Source organism: the organism of the source record quoted next, unplaced genomic scaffold (assembly GCF_019419815.1).
Source record: "Pyrus x bretschneideri cultivar Hongxiangsu unplaced genomic scaffold, Pyrus_bretschneideri_v1 Contig57, whole genome shotgun sequence".
Taxonomy (NCBI): domain Eukaryota; kingdom Viridiplantae; phylum Streptophyta; class Magnoliopsida; order Rosales; family Rosaceae; genus Pyrus; species Pyrus x bretschneideri.
In genome coordinates this window covers 227,039-243,575 of record NW_025999795.1, presented here as the reverse complement: position 1 = coordinate 243,575, position 16,537 = coordinate 227,039, and the positions used below count along the sequence as shown (strand labels likewise).

At 36.1% G+C, this 16,537-nt stretch overlaps 3 protein-coding genes across 3 annotated transcripts; all 3 read right to left on the bottom strand.

Annotated features, from left to right (window-relative positions):
- Window positions 1-619: 619 nt before the first annotated feature.
- Window positions 620-2,659, bottom strand: LOC103933301 (protein DETOXIFICATION 49). Its single transcript, XM_009342981.3, has 2 exons — window positions 974-2,659; window positions 620-792 (listed from the first exon to the last, which is right to left on the bottom strand). The coding sequence occupies exons 1-2, from the start codon at window positions 2,592-2,594 to the stop codon at window positions 734-736; spliced, it is 1,680 nt and encodes a 559-aa protein (XP_009341256.2). The 5' UTR covers window positions 2,595-2,659; the 3' UTR covers window positions 620-733.
- A 7,849-nt stretch (window positions 2,660-10,508) lies between these two features.
- On the bottom strand, window positions 10,509-14,763 carry LOC103933302 (serine/arginine-rich splicing factor RS40). The gene is made up of 7 exons (XM_048571105.1): window positions 14,625-14,763; window positions 13,700-13,808; window positions 12,029-12,141; window positions 11,692-11,927; window positions 11,380-11,592; window positions 10,860-11,345; window positions 10,509-10,760 (listed from the first exon to the last, which is right to left on the bottom strand). Exons 2-7 carry the CDS (start codon window positions 13,803-13,805, stop codon window positions 10,733-10,735), a joined length of 1,182 nt encoding a protein of 393 aa, XP_048427062.1. The 5' UTR covers window positions 13,806-13,808; window positions 14,625-14,763; the 3' UTR covers window positions 10,509-10,732.
- Window positions 14,764-15,596: 833 nt separating this feature from the next.
- On the bottom strand, window positions 15,597-16,330 carry LOC103933337 (LOB domain-containing protein 24-like). Its single transcript, XM_009343027.2, has 2 exons — window positions 16,161-16,330; window positions 15,597-15,914 (listed from the first exon to the last, which is right to left on the bottom strand). The coding sequence occupies exons 1-2, from the start codon at window positions 16,311-16,313 to the stop codon at window positions 15,597-15,599; spliced, it is 471 nt and encodes a 156-aa protein (XP_009341302.1). The 5' UTR covers window positions 16,314-16,330.
- Between the last annotated feature and the right edge of the window lie 207 nt (window positions 16,331-16,537).

Sequence of the window (16,537 nt, the reverse complement as noted above, 5' to 3'; positions counted from 1 at the left end):
CATTTGCTAGTTTAACAAAAATTTAAAGAGATGCTCATCAATTTAAACTAGAGAATATTTTTTTGTTGTCAGGACGACTTTTTTGTGTAATAATAATTGCCCATACTTTTAATGGTGCAAATAGGTAGAACTGCATAAAACTATTTAAAAACCCCTTTCTTCCCATTAAGACTTTTGTAAACGCACAAAATTTATTGACTTTAGAATGACATAAAGTGTTAAGGTTGTAACTTTTGCGAGATTGTTCAAATCACTTAGTGAATGTCATATATAAAGAGATAGAGATAGGAAAACAAACATAAGACCCTAAATTGAGCTACGTTCATGTGGGATTCTAGGAGTTTTATTATGACGTTGACATGTGTCACGTTGTGATTGGTCCACTAATTGGAGACAAACTCTTGTACACTAATCCTTCCTTTAAAGGTATGAAGTTGATAGGTGTTTGATAGTTTCGAAATTAATGAAGTATGGTACAAACAATTTTCATGCAATAGAGATATACATCGCAAGCTAACACACTATAATACATGAAAGCATAAAGAATTGTTCTATGTAGGGTTTGTAGCTTGTAATGTATAAAGCTTATGTTTCAATAAAATAAAGGAAAATTTGGATCTCTACTAGAATAAATCTTCTTTGAATTTCTTTTGTATCCGATTACAAAATACAGAAGAGGGTGGGATTTTTGTTCCTAACCCAGAATTTTTGCTACTTCCTATGAAATTCAGCATTAGTTGAATTTCAGTGGAAGTGTACCAAAAGAAACACTTCTGGAGATAGAAAGTCCTCCTGTCAATAGAAATATCCTCCCAAAAAAAAACAATCTAAACTCCTCCATCTACATACATCCACTACTATACAGCTTAATTAGGTGACAAAAATGTAAAAATAAAAATGGATTAAACTAAGCTAACCTAAACATGTGAGCTATAATTATCGTTTTTATTATTATTATCGTAATCTAACTCACCTAATAAACATAAACAACCGTCCTTGATTTCAGCTTTGCTTGGCTTGTCCTCCTCAACATCTTCGCTGTCACCAACTGCCACCTCAGCAGCATCAGCCCCGGTCAGCTCTTTGGCTTTCCGAGCTTCAAACTCCCAATCTGTACGACCCAAAACCACCAACATGGTCAGAGCGCAGCTGCCCTCCGCCGCCAAGAGGCCGAGCCACAGCCCCTGAAAATCAAACCCAAGAAAGAATCCCAACCCCACGGCCACCGGCATTCCGACAAGATAAAAGCACCCCAAGTTTATGTTTGCTCCGACTTTCGGTCTTGCAGTGCCTCTCAGAACTCCGCACCCCGTCGTCTGAGGGCAGTTTCCGAGCTCGCAGAGCCCGATTATCGGCAACACCATCGATGTTAGCGCTATAATGTCTTTGTCTTGTGTGAACATGCTTGCCCAAATGTTCCTCACCGTTGTTGCAAACACCAGAGCTGAAAGGCCTAGCATAAAGCTGCAGCAGAGCCCTACAATGGCTGCAAGTTTCGCTTTTTTCGGGTTGTTCGCCCCGATTTCGTTGCCGACTCTCGTGGACACACTGAAGCTTAAGGAAGAAGGAAATATGTAGATTAAAGCGGTAGTTTGAATTAAAACGCCCATTGAAGCAACGGTGGCTCTCGGATTTATTAACAACCCACAGAGCAAGATCATGATCTCATACCACCACCATTCTAAACACACAGAAATGCAGCTGGGCACTGCTAAATTTAGAAGAGTCCTCCATTCTCTGAAACAATCCATTGAAATCCCTCCCCAGGTTTTCTTGTGGACCCCAGAGACGATGATGTATATGATCACGGAAGCTACGAGGTTGAAGTTAGACCAAACCCCACTAAGAGCAACACCTTTGATTCCCAAATCGAGGTGGGAAACGAGTAAATAGTTGATGGGAATGTGGAGGATGATTGCGAGGGTTGCACACAATGTGAGAGGCAGAGTGATGGATTGACTTCTGAGATAAATTCTCAGAGGGTGGAGAAAAGATTGAGCGAGAAGATCAGGGAGAGAACAGAGGAGGTACAACTGAGCTTCGGCGGCGATGGCTTCGTCCTGGCCGCAGATGAGGAGGATTTTCTTCACGTTCAGCCAGAGAAGAGAAATGGGTAAGGATGTAAATAGTAGGAGGAGGACCGTCCTCTGCAAAGAGAGGCCGAGTAGAGTGTTTTTTTTGGCGCCAAAAGCTTGGCCGCAGATAGGTTCCATTCCCATGGCGAGTCCGGAGAGGATAGAGTAACCGGTGATGTTGGCGAAGCCCACGGCGAGGGATCCGCCCGCTAAGGCGAGCTCGCCGAGGCCGCCGAGGAAGAGCATGGAGATCATTGACCTTGAGTAAAGCAATAAGCCGGTGAGTATCATTGGGAAAGCTATGGCAGCTATGGAATTCGCTTCTTTTAAAGCCAAAGAAAAATGGGATCTTTTGTGGGGTTTGAACTGTGATTTATGTACTTGTTCTGGTTGGGGTGTTATGGTTTTGGATATCAATGGAGAAGTTAGGGTTTTGGGTTCCTTTGAGTCGTTGATGGAGACAAGGTAATGGTGGTCTGTATTGCCATTGCAGCAGAGAGGAGATGTCACTTTGCACATTGTAAGTTACTTTCTAGAGAGAGAGAGAGTTGAGAGAGATTCTGGGTGTGGATTTTGAGAGGGGGGAGATTGTGGGGGTTTTATAGGGGTTAAGGCGCTTAGAATTTAGCGGTGCACTCTTTTTTTTTTTTTGGAAGGACTAGAGTTGTGTCTTTGTGATGACCGGCCAGAAAAAAACATAGTGAGAGATGGGTGTAAAATCCACTTTGTCTCAAGAACTAAGATTTATATATATATATATATATACATATATATATATATATTTTTTTTTAAATAACTTTTTTTTTGTTATTACAGTGACAAATCACTTTTCGGAGTGTTAATCAAGATCCATTTCATTTGATATCATCTTTATATAGGCGTGTGATTAGTTGTAGTGATAATGGTGTAAAGTAAAATTAAACTAAATGAATCTTAACAATTACCTATTAACAACCCAATTAATTGATTAATCACCTCTAATTATAAGGGGCTCAAAGCCGGAGCAAAACGTTAAACAAAGTTGTTGATAAATATACTGTCGGTTTGTTTCGTCTTCTACATTTTATCTTCAAACCTTAAATTAAAACTTTTTTGAATCTTACGAAAGGGATCAAAAACCAGAGACGGAGTTTTGCATATATATATATATATATATAATTAAGATTAGTCATTCAGATAAAGATTAACAACCGGATTAATTTAATATAATTAGAAGTCAAAGTTCTTAACGATTTTTTTTCCTGGTGGCTGGTTGAGAGGCCGTTGTGGACAGGGAGCTAGGACAAGACTTGTTGCTGGATAGTAGTCTTGGCCAGTTATACAATGGATTCAATTTACACAATGAATCCAAAAAGCCCATCAGTCTGGACCCACCATTCCTATGCTGTCTTCTTTGACACAAAGAAATTGTAGAAAACATTTTAAGTACAAGCTAGAGAAGATTAATGGGATTAATCTAACTAATACCCTTTGCCAGTCTAAAAATGGTTTGCTTCATGGATATTAGTATTTGCTTACACACTTTGTGTGTATGAACATATTTTTTTAGAAAATGAGAAGGAGAGAGGGAGGGAGAGAGAGAGAGAGAACGTGAGGGAAGTGAGATGTTTTTGTTCTTGGTTTTTTTTTTAATTTTTTTTTAAATGTTGGAGGTATTTTAACATAAGTTGTAGACGAGGCTTTAATAAAAACAGTAAAATTTGGACCTGTGAAATTACATTGTTGTCCATCATTTTTTTTTATGTGATAGAAGACTAAGTAGTATTTTTACCCTCTTTTGGTTGACAAAGAAGGTTTCATTAATTAATAGAGATTCCATAAACGGCTCAAACCAAGCACTTCTGGGGTTTTAACTCTTTTGTTGTTGGTCTTACGGATATGTCCAAAGAAGCCGTCATTGTTCATCCGAATTTGCAACATGAAATGGAGAAACTTACTTACCTATGCTTGGAATGCTCTATGAAAACTGTTTAAGTTAATCACAGACTATCATATACTCTATTGTTTTTATATGACAATGCATTAATAGATTAGGAACACCACCATGGCATTGCGGTTGCATGGAAATCATTCCGATCCGCAACATGAATTGTGAGCAATGAGCATGCATTAGTCAAATCAAGGATGTTTCAACTGCGACCATGTCTGCAGCCATGCACATTAGAAGACCAGAGTGGTCTCCATACGGAACCTTTTGATTCACCAGTTCCATATCTAGGGCATCTTTTGTTGAAAGTACGAGACAATTGTATTTTCAACTTCATGCATGCACTGAACCCCATTTGGTTCAACTCCATCATAGGTCACAACCAGTGCCGGCAGGGGTGCAATACGTGCCACCGCACAGAGCCCCCAAATCGGAAAGGTCCCCGATTTTTCAAATTTGCATGCATTTACGTATATATAGTAGTATGTGTAGAATATTACAAACTTGAGTCTTAGCGCAAGTGGTATTATTGGTACTTTATAGCGGCCCAGAAAATGGGTTCGAAACTCGTCTCCATCATCTTTTCAGTTTATTTTATTAAATGCATAAGCTTCCACAAAAAAAAAAATATTTAATGATTTTTAGGGTCTCCAACTCACTTTCGCACAGAATCCCTGAAATCCCAGGATCGGCCCTGGTCACAACCGAGTGGGAAAAGTCAGCTTTTGTTGAGATTTTTTTTCTTTGATTGTCGTTTTTTAATTGTGCTTCTCTTCTGGTAAGCCGTTGAAAGTCCTTTTGCTAGAAGTCACACCATCAGAATGAAGCATTGCCAAGTGGATGGCACTATTGGTTCCACACGCTTGGCTTAGTGGTTGGTCCGTCCTCTCTCTCTCTTACTGTTTTTAGATAAGGATAATAGTAGGGAGGATAAAAATTTAAAATTAAATATGCAATCTAAATGATATGGTTGTTGATGATTGAATTATTATTTAAGATTGATTAACATGTTTATCTCATATTGATAACACATTATTTGATTTGCAAATTTGGTTTAAAATTTTGATTTTTCTAATATTACCCTTTAGAAAATTAGGTAAAACATTCGAATTGACTCCTTATGAAAAGGCACAATTATGAATCCCATTGTAAGCAGAAATTTTATGAATATCTGAAAAATAAGTGTGTTACTCTACGTATTATAATAAAGATAAAAATTATATTTTAAAAATATCTCTATTGATTAATGAAACTATCTTTGTCAACTAAAAGAGGATGAAAAGACTACTTAGTCTTCTATCAAACAAAAAAAAATGATAGGTAATAATGTAATTTCATAGGTCCAAATTTTATCTTTTTTATTGAAGTTTCATCTACAGGTAATGTTAAAATACCTTTAATATTAAAAAAAACAAAACAAAAATCTCCCACTCCCCTACGTTCTCTCTCTCTCTCTTTCTCTCTCTCTCTCATTTTCTAAGAAAATGTGTTCATACACACAAAGTGTGTAGGTAAATGCTAGTGTTAATAAATGAAAGATCAAATTCACAAATCATAAAAAGGATACAATAGTAACACATACTATATTATTTGGGTATTGTTAGAGAGACTAAATTTATAGAGAAAATTTGTAAACTAAATAATGTGTCATTAATAAGAATAAGCATATTTATCAACACTTAAGTAATAAATTAATCATCGACTTTCATATTATTTAATTTTCAAAATTTTGTCTATAAATTTACCCTCCTTAACATTACTCTATTATTTTACGTATTATTAGAAAGACGCGCAAGGCCTAAAGACCTTTTTATTTCATGGGTCAAAATTATATAGAAAAGGACAGAGAAAATGGTTTTTGTCATAAAAACGTGTGGAACATTCAACACACAAATAAAAAGAAGTCTGCATGCTTTGTTATTGGGTCAGTTCACAAATGTGTACTTTGACTAAAATAAAACCGAGTTCTTCTTTGTGTCTTTTGGACTAATAATTTTTAACTTAACCAAATTGCTCATGTGACCTTGTTTGTAGTTATTAGGATTTAGAATGTCCATTTTTTGTTGTCATTTTTATAGGAGACCACCACTTTCAGTGGAACCTTCGACGTGAGCGTTAGGGTTTGGAAAATATTCCCTAAATGAGGACCAAGAATATACATTAAAACAGCAAAAATTGAAATCGGACCCAAAAAAGTATGCAAAGGCCAAAGTTTGGAGAAAAAAAAATTGAAGAGACATACATGCCGACTTGATAACATTTAGCTATTGGCAAGAAGAATCACAATCACAATCACAATCACAATCACAATCATAGTAATTGTGTGAACACATACATTGCCCAAAGAAGGAAAATACCATGTTCCCCTTGTGCTCTTAACATTTGTAAGAAAAGCAATACTTTGAATAAAGGGGTTTTTAAGGGGTAAATATAAAAAGTATTGCTATTCTTTGTTGTAATAAAATAGTAATGTTATGAAATTATTCAACATCATAATTTATTTTTGAACTTCTTGCATTATGTTTTATTGTTTTACAATAATGACGTTAACATTTAACGTCTAAATTATCAGATGTAAGGTTACAATCGTCAAGTTTACAATTCAAGACTTCAGAATATGTTAGGTTTATAGTTGATAACACACAATGACGTTATTATTGTAACAAGGTTGGTGTTTACATGGTAAATAACCTATTACACTATCAAGGTAGGTTGTTATGAGTGTACATGATCATATCACAAAATCATCGTTTAAACCTACAAACAAAACTGACATATTGTTGACATACCTCTAATAAATAGCATTCCCTTGAGTCCAATTAGAATTATTGAAAGTGTTTTTCTACTTTTTTTTACTTTTAGTTTTGTTGTCATAGCATTCAGAAAAACATTGAAAACTGCTTTGTTCTTGACTGCAAATTAAGGACAGCTTCAATAACCAGAAACTTATACGTGTTTTCTGATCGAGCTTACTCACGGCAGAAACTCACGACAGAGCTCAATGAATCCAATTCAGAAAGCAAATTGTATGCCGTAATGATGACAGTGTAGCTCTAGCTAGATCCTGCACCGACTAAATATCTTTCTGCTGAAAAATTGGATGCAAAGTTTAAGAACACAATGAATCTTTGCCGACAAAAGACATGGATGCCACAAAATTCTTCGGCATGTGCAAAAAGAACTTGGATTATTGGTAAACACCAACATTTCTCATCAATAACAACAGAAAAATGGACAGTTCAAACAATTGTGGCATAATTTCTAATTAACTCCTTTATAATTCTGTGAGCTAGGAGTGACGGTTTTTCAATTTTTTATTTTTTTTGTTTATTTAGACGAATTAAACACATGCATAAAATAAACACGACTGCATAAAATAAACACGACTGAATAATTGAGTCGTATTTCTTTTACTTTTTGACCATTAGTTGTACTTTCAAAGCTAAACTAAATTATCAATCAAAAAATTCGAAGACAACAAACGGATCCTTGCAGAAAGTAAAATCTGACAGCAACCTAAAACCACCAAGTTACAGAAAGCTATCGCTCACACCTTGATACTACTGACCAAGTTTCAACTTGATTCTTTTGCGCTGATCTGTCAATAAGACTAAAGAAAGCTGTAACAGTGAACTCATTACCATTCAATCTGCCGTCAATCTTCATGAGGAATGATAAGCAAATCTTATTTAGATTTTCTCATTTTACTTTCTCAACTCTTTTTCTTATCTTACAATATTGCACAATAATTTAACCGGTTTATTTTTTAGGTCAATCTTTAAAGACTATTACTTTATCCGAAATTGTTTTATCATCTAACAATTATCCAATAAATAAACGAATCATATTTCTTACTTTTACACTAAAGTTGTAACAAAATTAATCAAATAGGTTTTAACGACTTTCTGATTTTGCTGGGTTTTTGTAGAATCGAACTTTAAGGGTGATGTAGAAAGTCAACAGTTAAGGTTATTAAGCAACATGACAGAATAAAGAGAAGAGTCAAGAAGGTAAGGCGTTATTGCATCCCATCTTGTTTCTCTTAATTTCTTTTTAAAAAGGAAAAACAACTACAAAACAAAGGAGAAAAGAGTTAAGGAAATTAACCTAGTTAATTTGGCTACTTTGGACTAATAGTACGATGACAAATAAGCTATCGTGTAAACAGCTTAATTAAAATGTCCTAGTCGAAACAGATAGATATATGTCTTAATAGATCCAAAATAGAAGATAAGCTTAATGAGGGGTCATGAGTCCTATCACCAGAATCCAAACATACGTTCACATTCAGGCTGGTGTACCCAACAAACTAATTAAGGATCCAAATCCTATGAGTCTGCAAGATTTGATTAGGATCTAATTTTATGTGTTAGCATTGATTGGTCAAAGAATTAGGGATGTTATCTAGATAAACTTCTTAAAGTTTCAGTTCAAACAAATTAATTAAACCCTCTTATGTTTGCTTTGAACTAAGAAAAAGCACTTTGAAGAGAAGCATCTTAAAATTCCTTTTTTGACTTTGGCTTCTCCCTAAAAGCCATTTTTGATGCCGCTTTGTTGCTTATTGTCTACTTCACCGAAAGCCATTTTCCCATTTGGTTGGTAGTGTGGGAAGAGACAGAGAATAGGGTGAAATATTGTGTTAGTGAGGGATTAATTAGATTAGTGTTCACATATATGGAGAAAATTTTTGGTCTGCTGAAAATACGGTTTGATACACCAAGTATCATAATATAAGTAATTGTAAAATTTTTTTCAAGTATTCAACCACATGTATTATAACACTTGCTTGGTGTATCGGCCTATATTCCTATTACACTGAAAATATCTCCACACATAACATGCAAAGTGCTACAGGGGAAATTAACTTACACGTGTCAGCAGTCCATGTATATAATATTTTAAGTTATCTGAATGTTTTCCACGTCAGAAAATGGGAGTCATTTGCTTGGTCGGGTTTGACAGACTGATTAGATGATTTGGACAATGTTCAACAACAAGGATGATAACAAATTTAGCAAGAGATGTAAGAAATGAGATACCGATTCCATTTCTTATGGTGCGGCGAAAACGATACAAGAATTTATTTATTTTATGTTAATGTTTGTACATCTTTGAAAATCATATCAAATCTATGATTTGTCAAAACTACGATCTTTAAGTTTTATAAAGACTCTTTGCGAAGAAAAAGGTTGCAAGACATTTTTCAACAATCTTGCCATTTCTGAATCTTCAAAGTGGAAAGTAGAAAGATATGTAAAAATACTAGTGCGGTTAAAAGCGTAGTTAGAATAGAGTTTTGCCAGCCAAAACATCTTCGATTATCCTCCATTGCTTTTAAGCAGCCTATAGTTCTACTGCGACACTTGTCCGATTAAAAGTTTAGGCCCGAAGCATTTTAGAAACGGAAGTCATGATGCATACCTTATTGTTCAAAGGAATAAATGATGACTTTTTAAGGTGTTAGTCACAATCCCTTCGTATCAAAAAAGAAAGAAGAATAAATAACAATTCAACTCCCAATAACTACAAGTCTCTTACTATGGGAAATGGATCATCTCCGGATCCTTTCCTCCTAATTCACCAAATTCAGGGATTTGGATCATTGAAATTTGATCCAACAGTTAAAGTTATTATAACTTTTAAAGTGGACTCATGTCTGTAGTCGTTGGATCAAATTTCAACGGTCTGAATCCCGAACTTGGTGGATATGAGGAAGACATTCGAAGAAAATCTCTTTCCCTTACTCTGTATATGCCTAGAGCCTAGAGCCTAGAGGCCTAATTTAGGTTTGGAAGAATATATATATACTCGTTTAATTGTTTAATATATAATAGGATTTTTAGTTAAAATAATCATTGAAATTGACACAACTCACCACTTTGGTTTATGACAAAATAATCATTAAAAAGATAGTCACATGATCATACACATGACAATTTGACGAGAATATTAATGAATTTTTCATAAAATGATCAAAATAATTTACGGTAAACAAATTTAAAGACCACTTACTGATTTTCCTTATGACTAACCAAAGTATGGAACTATATCAATCTCAAAAACCATTTTAACTAAAAAACTTGTAAAATATTTAATCGCTTCAATATATCGACAATCATTTCATTTTTAATTTATATATATATTGTATATAATATAATAAGAACAGAGAAAATATATGAAAGAGATGGCCATAGAAGAGTGAAGAATGACTGAGAAATCTAAAAATTATGAAGAAAGATAATTACACAAAACGGAAGGTAAAAATCAAAACCTATCTCAAGTTGCTTTTACTTTCTTAATTCTGTTCTTATTAATGCTTCTTCCTGCGTTCGCTTATACCCACATCTAAAACACTCAAAAGTAAAAACCCGAATAACTAAAAACTAAATAATTATCTACCCTAAACAAAATCCCCACAAGGCCGGCCAAGAAACAAACATAAACCAATCAAGACCAATCCACCAAAATGCAAACGACGATAACCTTCTTCAAACACAGATCAATTGAGCAATCGAAATCAAGAAATACCAGACATCCAATTCTGTAATTGTAACTCTCCTTCAACAGCAATAATAAGTTCCACCATAAAGTTCTGAGCAGAAACCACAGCGGATAGAAAGTATTTAAAAAGCTACAAATAAGAAAGTCTACAAGAAACTACAAAAGTAGCATCACGATTTGAGTCCGCGGTAGTTTTCAAGGGAACAACATAAGTCAAGTTTCAGGATCATTCCTCCTCAGCTTGTGGAGAACGGCTGCGGTTAACAAAAGAAAAGTGTTAAACAAAAGAAGCTCAGAGTAGATAATTAACAAGGTTAATAATCCAGCAAGGTTAGTGGGATTGAAACTCAAACCTGCTATATCTCTCATTCATGGGGCTTTCAGGCCCTCCATAGTTGGGGCTGTCCCTAGCTTCAGGCGGAGAATTTGGGCTTGCAACGCGACCATTTTCCGGACTGGTCCTCTCCCTTTCATAAGGACTTCCACTGGGGCCACGACCATTTTCAGGACTGGCCCTCTCTCTCTTATATGGACTACTGCTTGGGAGACGGCCAATTTCAGGACCATCCCTCTCTCTCTTATATGGACCACGTCTGGGATCATTTTCAGGACTACCCCTCTCTCTCTTATATGGGCTCCGACTGGGACCATGGCCATTGTCTACCTCAAGCTTCTCTCTTCCATAAGGACTACGGCTACGGCTACGATCACGAACACGGTCAGTACTCACCCTCTCTTTTCTAGGACTACGACTAGAGACGCGGCCATGATCAGACCTGTCCCTCCTATATGGACTTGGGCTGCGCCTGCGGCCATAGTCAGGACTTACTCTCTCCCTTCTATAAGGACTTGTTACACGTCCATAATCAGGACTGCCCCTCTCTCTCCTGGTAGGGGCCGGGGCTAGGGCCACGACCATAATCAGGGCTACCTCTCTCTCTTTTGTAGGGACTTGGGGACCTTCTTCTATCACGGCCTCTGTCTGGAGACCTATCACGACTTCTCTGGTCAGGGCTAAATCCATCACTTCTTTCATCATCATCACGAACTGCATATTCCACTGATATAACTCGATCCATCAACTTGCTGCAAAAATACACATTATCAGCCAAAATTGAACTTTAAATCAACATGACCCATTACCTAAGAAAAAACAGAGAGAGTGAGAGAGAACGGGATATCCACCTCATGTTTGTAGCTTCCAATGCCCTGGTAGCATCCTCTTGCGACTCATATTGAACAAATGCAAAATTTCTTCTGATCCTTACATTGACGATTTTCCCATATGAATCAAAATGCCTCTCCAAATCCTTGGTCCTTGTGTGATATGGATCAAAATTTATGACGAACAAGGTCTTTGAAGGTCTTGTATTAGTCGAAGATCTTCTTGATGCACCAGGTCTTCTAGTACCACGTTCTTGCTACAATACAAAACATAAGAGTGCTAAGACCACGACACACTTGAAAAAACAACAAACAGTGACAAAACTAAATAGTGATAAAAATGGCCTACATTTGCTACCTTTGTCCATTCGACACGTAGCCTGCGTCCTTTTCGACCAAATTCTTTTCGGTCAAGTCCCCGAATGGCATATTCAGCATCTCTCTCATCCTCCATATAGATGAAAGCAAACCCTGTAAAAAAGTAAAGTACAACATTATGCATTGACAACAAATCCCACGTATTTTTGCCAAGCAAAGGTAAGATTTCCCCCATACAAGGATTCTTCAATAAGAGACGGCATTGCTCCTTTCGACAATATACAAACCACCTAGATTCTATCCTAATTAAACAGTGAGGCAACCTCCGGGAAATCTATAAACTAAGTGACCAATAAAATTAGTAACAGACCTTGCATTATGAACTAAGTGATGTCAAGGGACAAGAATCCAAAAGTGGATGTCTCATGGTGGGTCAATGTAAAGAAAGTGCCTTCTCCATCTAATCGGCTGCCCCTTCCATGGGATTGGCAGTGTTTCAATTGTGATTGATGGCTGGGCGAAGGTCGTGAGGAATGAAAGGCAATTGTGACTGGAAAACGTGGGATGGCGGTAGTGCAATCGCAGATCAGAGTAACTCTTCTTGAAAACAAGAAGAGGGAGCTCATCACAAGCAAGAAACGGAATTCTGAAGAGCCCATCCACTAGCCTGGAGGATTATGGATATCCCAAGATAATCCTGCGTCAAAGAAAATGTTGAATATGGGGGTTTATGCGTCAAAAAATACATGCTTTTTCTTAAACGTATCCGGAACCCCCACAAGAACTCAACAAGGAAGACTGCTGCCACTGAGAAATCCAGACCGGATGATTCTTCGACCGGACTGCTGATGAAACAGCGTACCGCAGGTGCCATGGTTACAGATGCAGACATGCCGTAGTTGAGTTGCCTTTTGAGCAGTAAGACCCAGTTTTGCTTCTCGTAGAGGGCTAAATGATTGTTACTAAAAGTTTATTCCACTGCAGGTTACATGCATGCACAATTTCAATCCAGTGTTTTCTTGTCTTCCAACAGAACCCTCACCCAGACAATAATTTGAACAAAGTAACAAATTATAGTGATGTTCATCCCTCAAACCTCAAAAAATCAAATCAGTATACCAAGAACCTCAATGCATGATAAATCTAGACAAAGTTGCTTTTAAGTACCCAACTCAAAACTGGGTGAAATAGGAATGCAAGATTCAGAATCTAGAACATGTTTACAATCATTCGTGTCAAGTCCGGAAATAAAGAGATTTAAAATTTTGAAGATGTCGTATTAGAATTCACCCTTTAATTTTGATCCCAAAAGAATTGGAAATTATTTATTTACCAAAGTTACTAAAATCACTTTCACACCTCAAATCTTACCACACATCCAAGCTGTAAAAGTGCAGTAAAATTTTGAAGCACAAATATATGGTTCGCCCGTGTGAGTTTAGAAGTCAGTCCTCATTTCGGGTTTCAATTCCCTAGTTCAAATAAAATAACATTATTCATAACTCTTTCAGGATCAAAACTAGATGATGAAATCCCATATAAAATCTGAGTTGACTATCCAGCTTCATGGTGCTTTGCCATGTGAAGTTGAGGATGCTTTGAATATTTTTGAGGAGAACAGATGCATCATTTGTGGGAGAGAGTTAAATGTTGGTACCACAAGTGAAATAAGCACAATACAGAGACGAAGAGAACTAAAAAGTGTACTCACCAGACTTCATATCGACCCTATCAACTTTCCCATATCTACCAAACAGCCGCTCCAGTTCATTCTGTCGAGCATCATATTCAAAATTCCCACAAAAAATCGGCCTCATTTCCTGGCACAAATGGGAATAATCTGTCAGCAATTATGAAAGTAATCTTTCACACTTCATATTGCACGTGAGCAGCAAAAGACCATTCTATCATAGAGTATGCATATGATAACAAACATGAAGAAAACCCAACACTAAATTATTTGATAAACAAAGGGCACATAATTTCAGAGAACACCACCTGACGCCAAACATTCTTTCAATTGCGAAAAAGAACACGGTGTTTAAATGTAAGATATAATAACCATGTTACGTTCACAAAGCACGGGTCTTTTCTTATACAAGAACCGCTAATTCACAATTACATTAACCAAGTTCCGAATCACAAGAAATATCATAAATACTGAAAAAAAAAAAAAAAAAAAAAGCAATGCCTACAAACAAATTCACTGTGTAACTTCAGGTGTGCATAACCTAATTTAGCTAAAGAAAATTTAAATCCAGCTAAGAATTACACTAAAACAATATATTGGTCTCAAATTAAACAAAGAAAAGAATATAAGAACACACAAATCCAAATTAATAACAAAAAAAAATTCCCCAATTTTATAATTAGCCCCAAAAATCTAACAAATTCAAATAAATTAAGCAAAGAAACCAGAAACAAACACCAACAGTCAGATCTACCACTACAGAAAGCCTACATGTCAGATCTCCATTTATTTCCCGAGAAACGGCACGAAAGATACCAAATTGAGCTAGAAACGCATAACATAACCAGATCACGAAAGAATTTGGTTTCTTTTCAAACTTTCTCGGAAACCAAACGGAAAATTGAGATTATTCGAATGAAGCTTCAGGTTTCAGAGAGTTTCGTACCTTCTCTTTGGAAGCAACAGAGCTTAAAACTGTAACCCTAGCGAGCGAGCGAGCGATGGATGTGAAGGAGGTAGGTGATACTTTCTTCGATTTGACCTTAACGAATTCTCACGTGATTGGAATAAATAAGTAGTAGAGGAAAAAGAGAACGACGTTTTTGGATATTTGTAGAAAAGGGCCCTGTACTTTTTGTTATTTGTAAACTTGGCCCTTTCTGATGACATGGACATGGAGGCATGGTCTTGGAGGACTTTAGAAAAATAAAATTAATATCAGGGGCAAATTGGATATTTAACCCTGTTCCTTTTTTGTGCTCTTATTTTTCACTTTCGGGCTTCTGGGCTTCAGTTGATTAAGCTCCTGGACCTGATTTCATTGGGTCGAAATTAGAGAATTTCAATTTCAATTTGATCCTAATCATGATTTTGGTCCGCAGAGTTATACGATAGTTCATGTAATTTCAATTGTCGTAATTTAACTCATGTAATTTAAATTGTCACGAGTAGTATACGTGAGGATAAATTGAAGTATCTTGCGTGCTAATTAAATTGTAACAATTAGTAAACTATAAAGTCGAATTGTAACAATTGATAATACATTAACCAATTATGATTTTAGTCTTTGTGTGTCTACCTCATGATTGAGGTTCAAATCTTTTAACAGTAGCCAATTTTAAAATCATACACGTAATGTTGCTTCGGAGTAATGTTTATGTCCCCCATTCAACCAATTTTGTATCTTCCGCCATCTAAATTAGAGTAATTGGAGTATCGTCTTGTAAAAAGATAGGTAATGTTTTCGAGGCAGTGTATTTGGTTATTCATGAATACGAACTAATCTTACAACATCCAGTACACAAAATGGAAAACGATACAATGCAATTTGTAGCTAATTTGCATTGGATTGAATCGACAAATCAAATGAATATCAATATTTTGGTAACCTTTATTTCCTTTTGCATACAATAAAGAATCAAATAAACCAAGTAGCTTTGGAGGAAGAACCAAATAGGGTTGCCTCAACTTCGGTTTGGTCCGGAAAGAAACTTAAGTCGGACTGAACTTCTTGCGTTTGATGCACTTGATGTTCTTGTCCTCCTCCTCCTCCGCCGCCAGAGTTGATGAAGGCAATCTCAGCTCGTGTTTTCGCTAATTGACATTCTGCGTTGTGAATTTCATGATGCAATTGGGAAATAGTCTTAACACAGCCGTACACTAAGTCTTGTATTCTACATTCGGCTTCATAGCACAAAGTATCTGCTGCTTCAGCTCTCAGATGGTCTGGTAGTTGCTGAGGAATCATAAGAGGAAAAATTAAAGTTAATCACCTCGCTAATATAAGATAAATTTCTCTTAAGTTCATAATTAAGAATCGACTGTTATTCAAACTTTCTCAAAAACAAGTCCAAGCGGGAAAATTTATGTTGCCACGCGCATGAATCCCTTATAACAACAATAAAGAAATAAATCTATTATGTGTATGTATGCAAAAATATAATTGAATTGATTATGTTTCTAGAGTAGTAGGATTATGTACCTGGAGCATTTTGGCAACGTTGCTGGCACCATAGATCCTATGAACAGAAGCAAATCTTTGAGGATTATTTGGAGGAAAATATGGAGAGAAAACGCAATCGGAAGGACATCTTCTTCTCAGATACTTGCAAGCTGCACAACGACCAGAAATCATGAATCAAAATCTAGAGGAGGATCGAAATCTCAACCTAATAGATTCTTTTTTCAATCTTTCAGAAGAGGAAAATCTTAGAAAATATTTGTTGTGAGTTAATTTTTTAAAAGGCAAAGATGTAAGCACGCTATTTGTATTGAAAGAAATTTGTATAGCTTTGGAAAGTTTTTTCCAACGGCTACTTTTTTATTGGCAAATTGAGAAAATTTGATGAGGATGGCAAT

Excerpts from the sequence above, each read along its gene's own strand:
- LOC103933301 (XM_009342981.3), bottom strand. The coding sequence starts at position 2,594 with ATGTGCAAAGTGACATCTCCTCTCTGCTGCAATGGCAATACAGACCAC. Across the intron at positions 793-973 it reads CGGTTGTTTATGTTTATTAG|GAGGACTTTCTATCTCCAGA; the intron begins GTGAGTTAGATT and ends TTCTATTGACAG.
- LOC103933302 (XM_048571105.1), bottom strand. The coding sequence starts at position 13,805 with ATGAGGCCGATTTTTTGTGGGAATTTTGAATATGATGCTCGACAGAAT. Across the intron at positions 12,142-13,699 it reads TAGGGTCGATATGAAGTCTG|GGTTTGCTTTCATCTATATG; the intron begins GTGAGTACACTT and ends ACTTTTTTACAG. Across the intron at positions 10,761-10,859 it reads ATGAATGAGAGATATAGCAG|CCGTTCTCCACAAGCTGAGG; the intron begins GTTTGAGTTTCA and ends TGTTAACCGCAG.
- LOC103933337 (XM_009343027.2), bottom strand. The coding sequence starts at position 16,313 with ATGATTTCTGGTCGTTGTGCAGCTTGCAAGTATCTGAGAAGAAGATGT. Across the intron at positions 15,915-16,160 it reads ACGTTGCCAAAATGCTCCAG|CAACTACCAGACCATCTGAG; the intron begins GTACATAATCCT and ends ATGATTCCTCAG.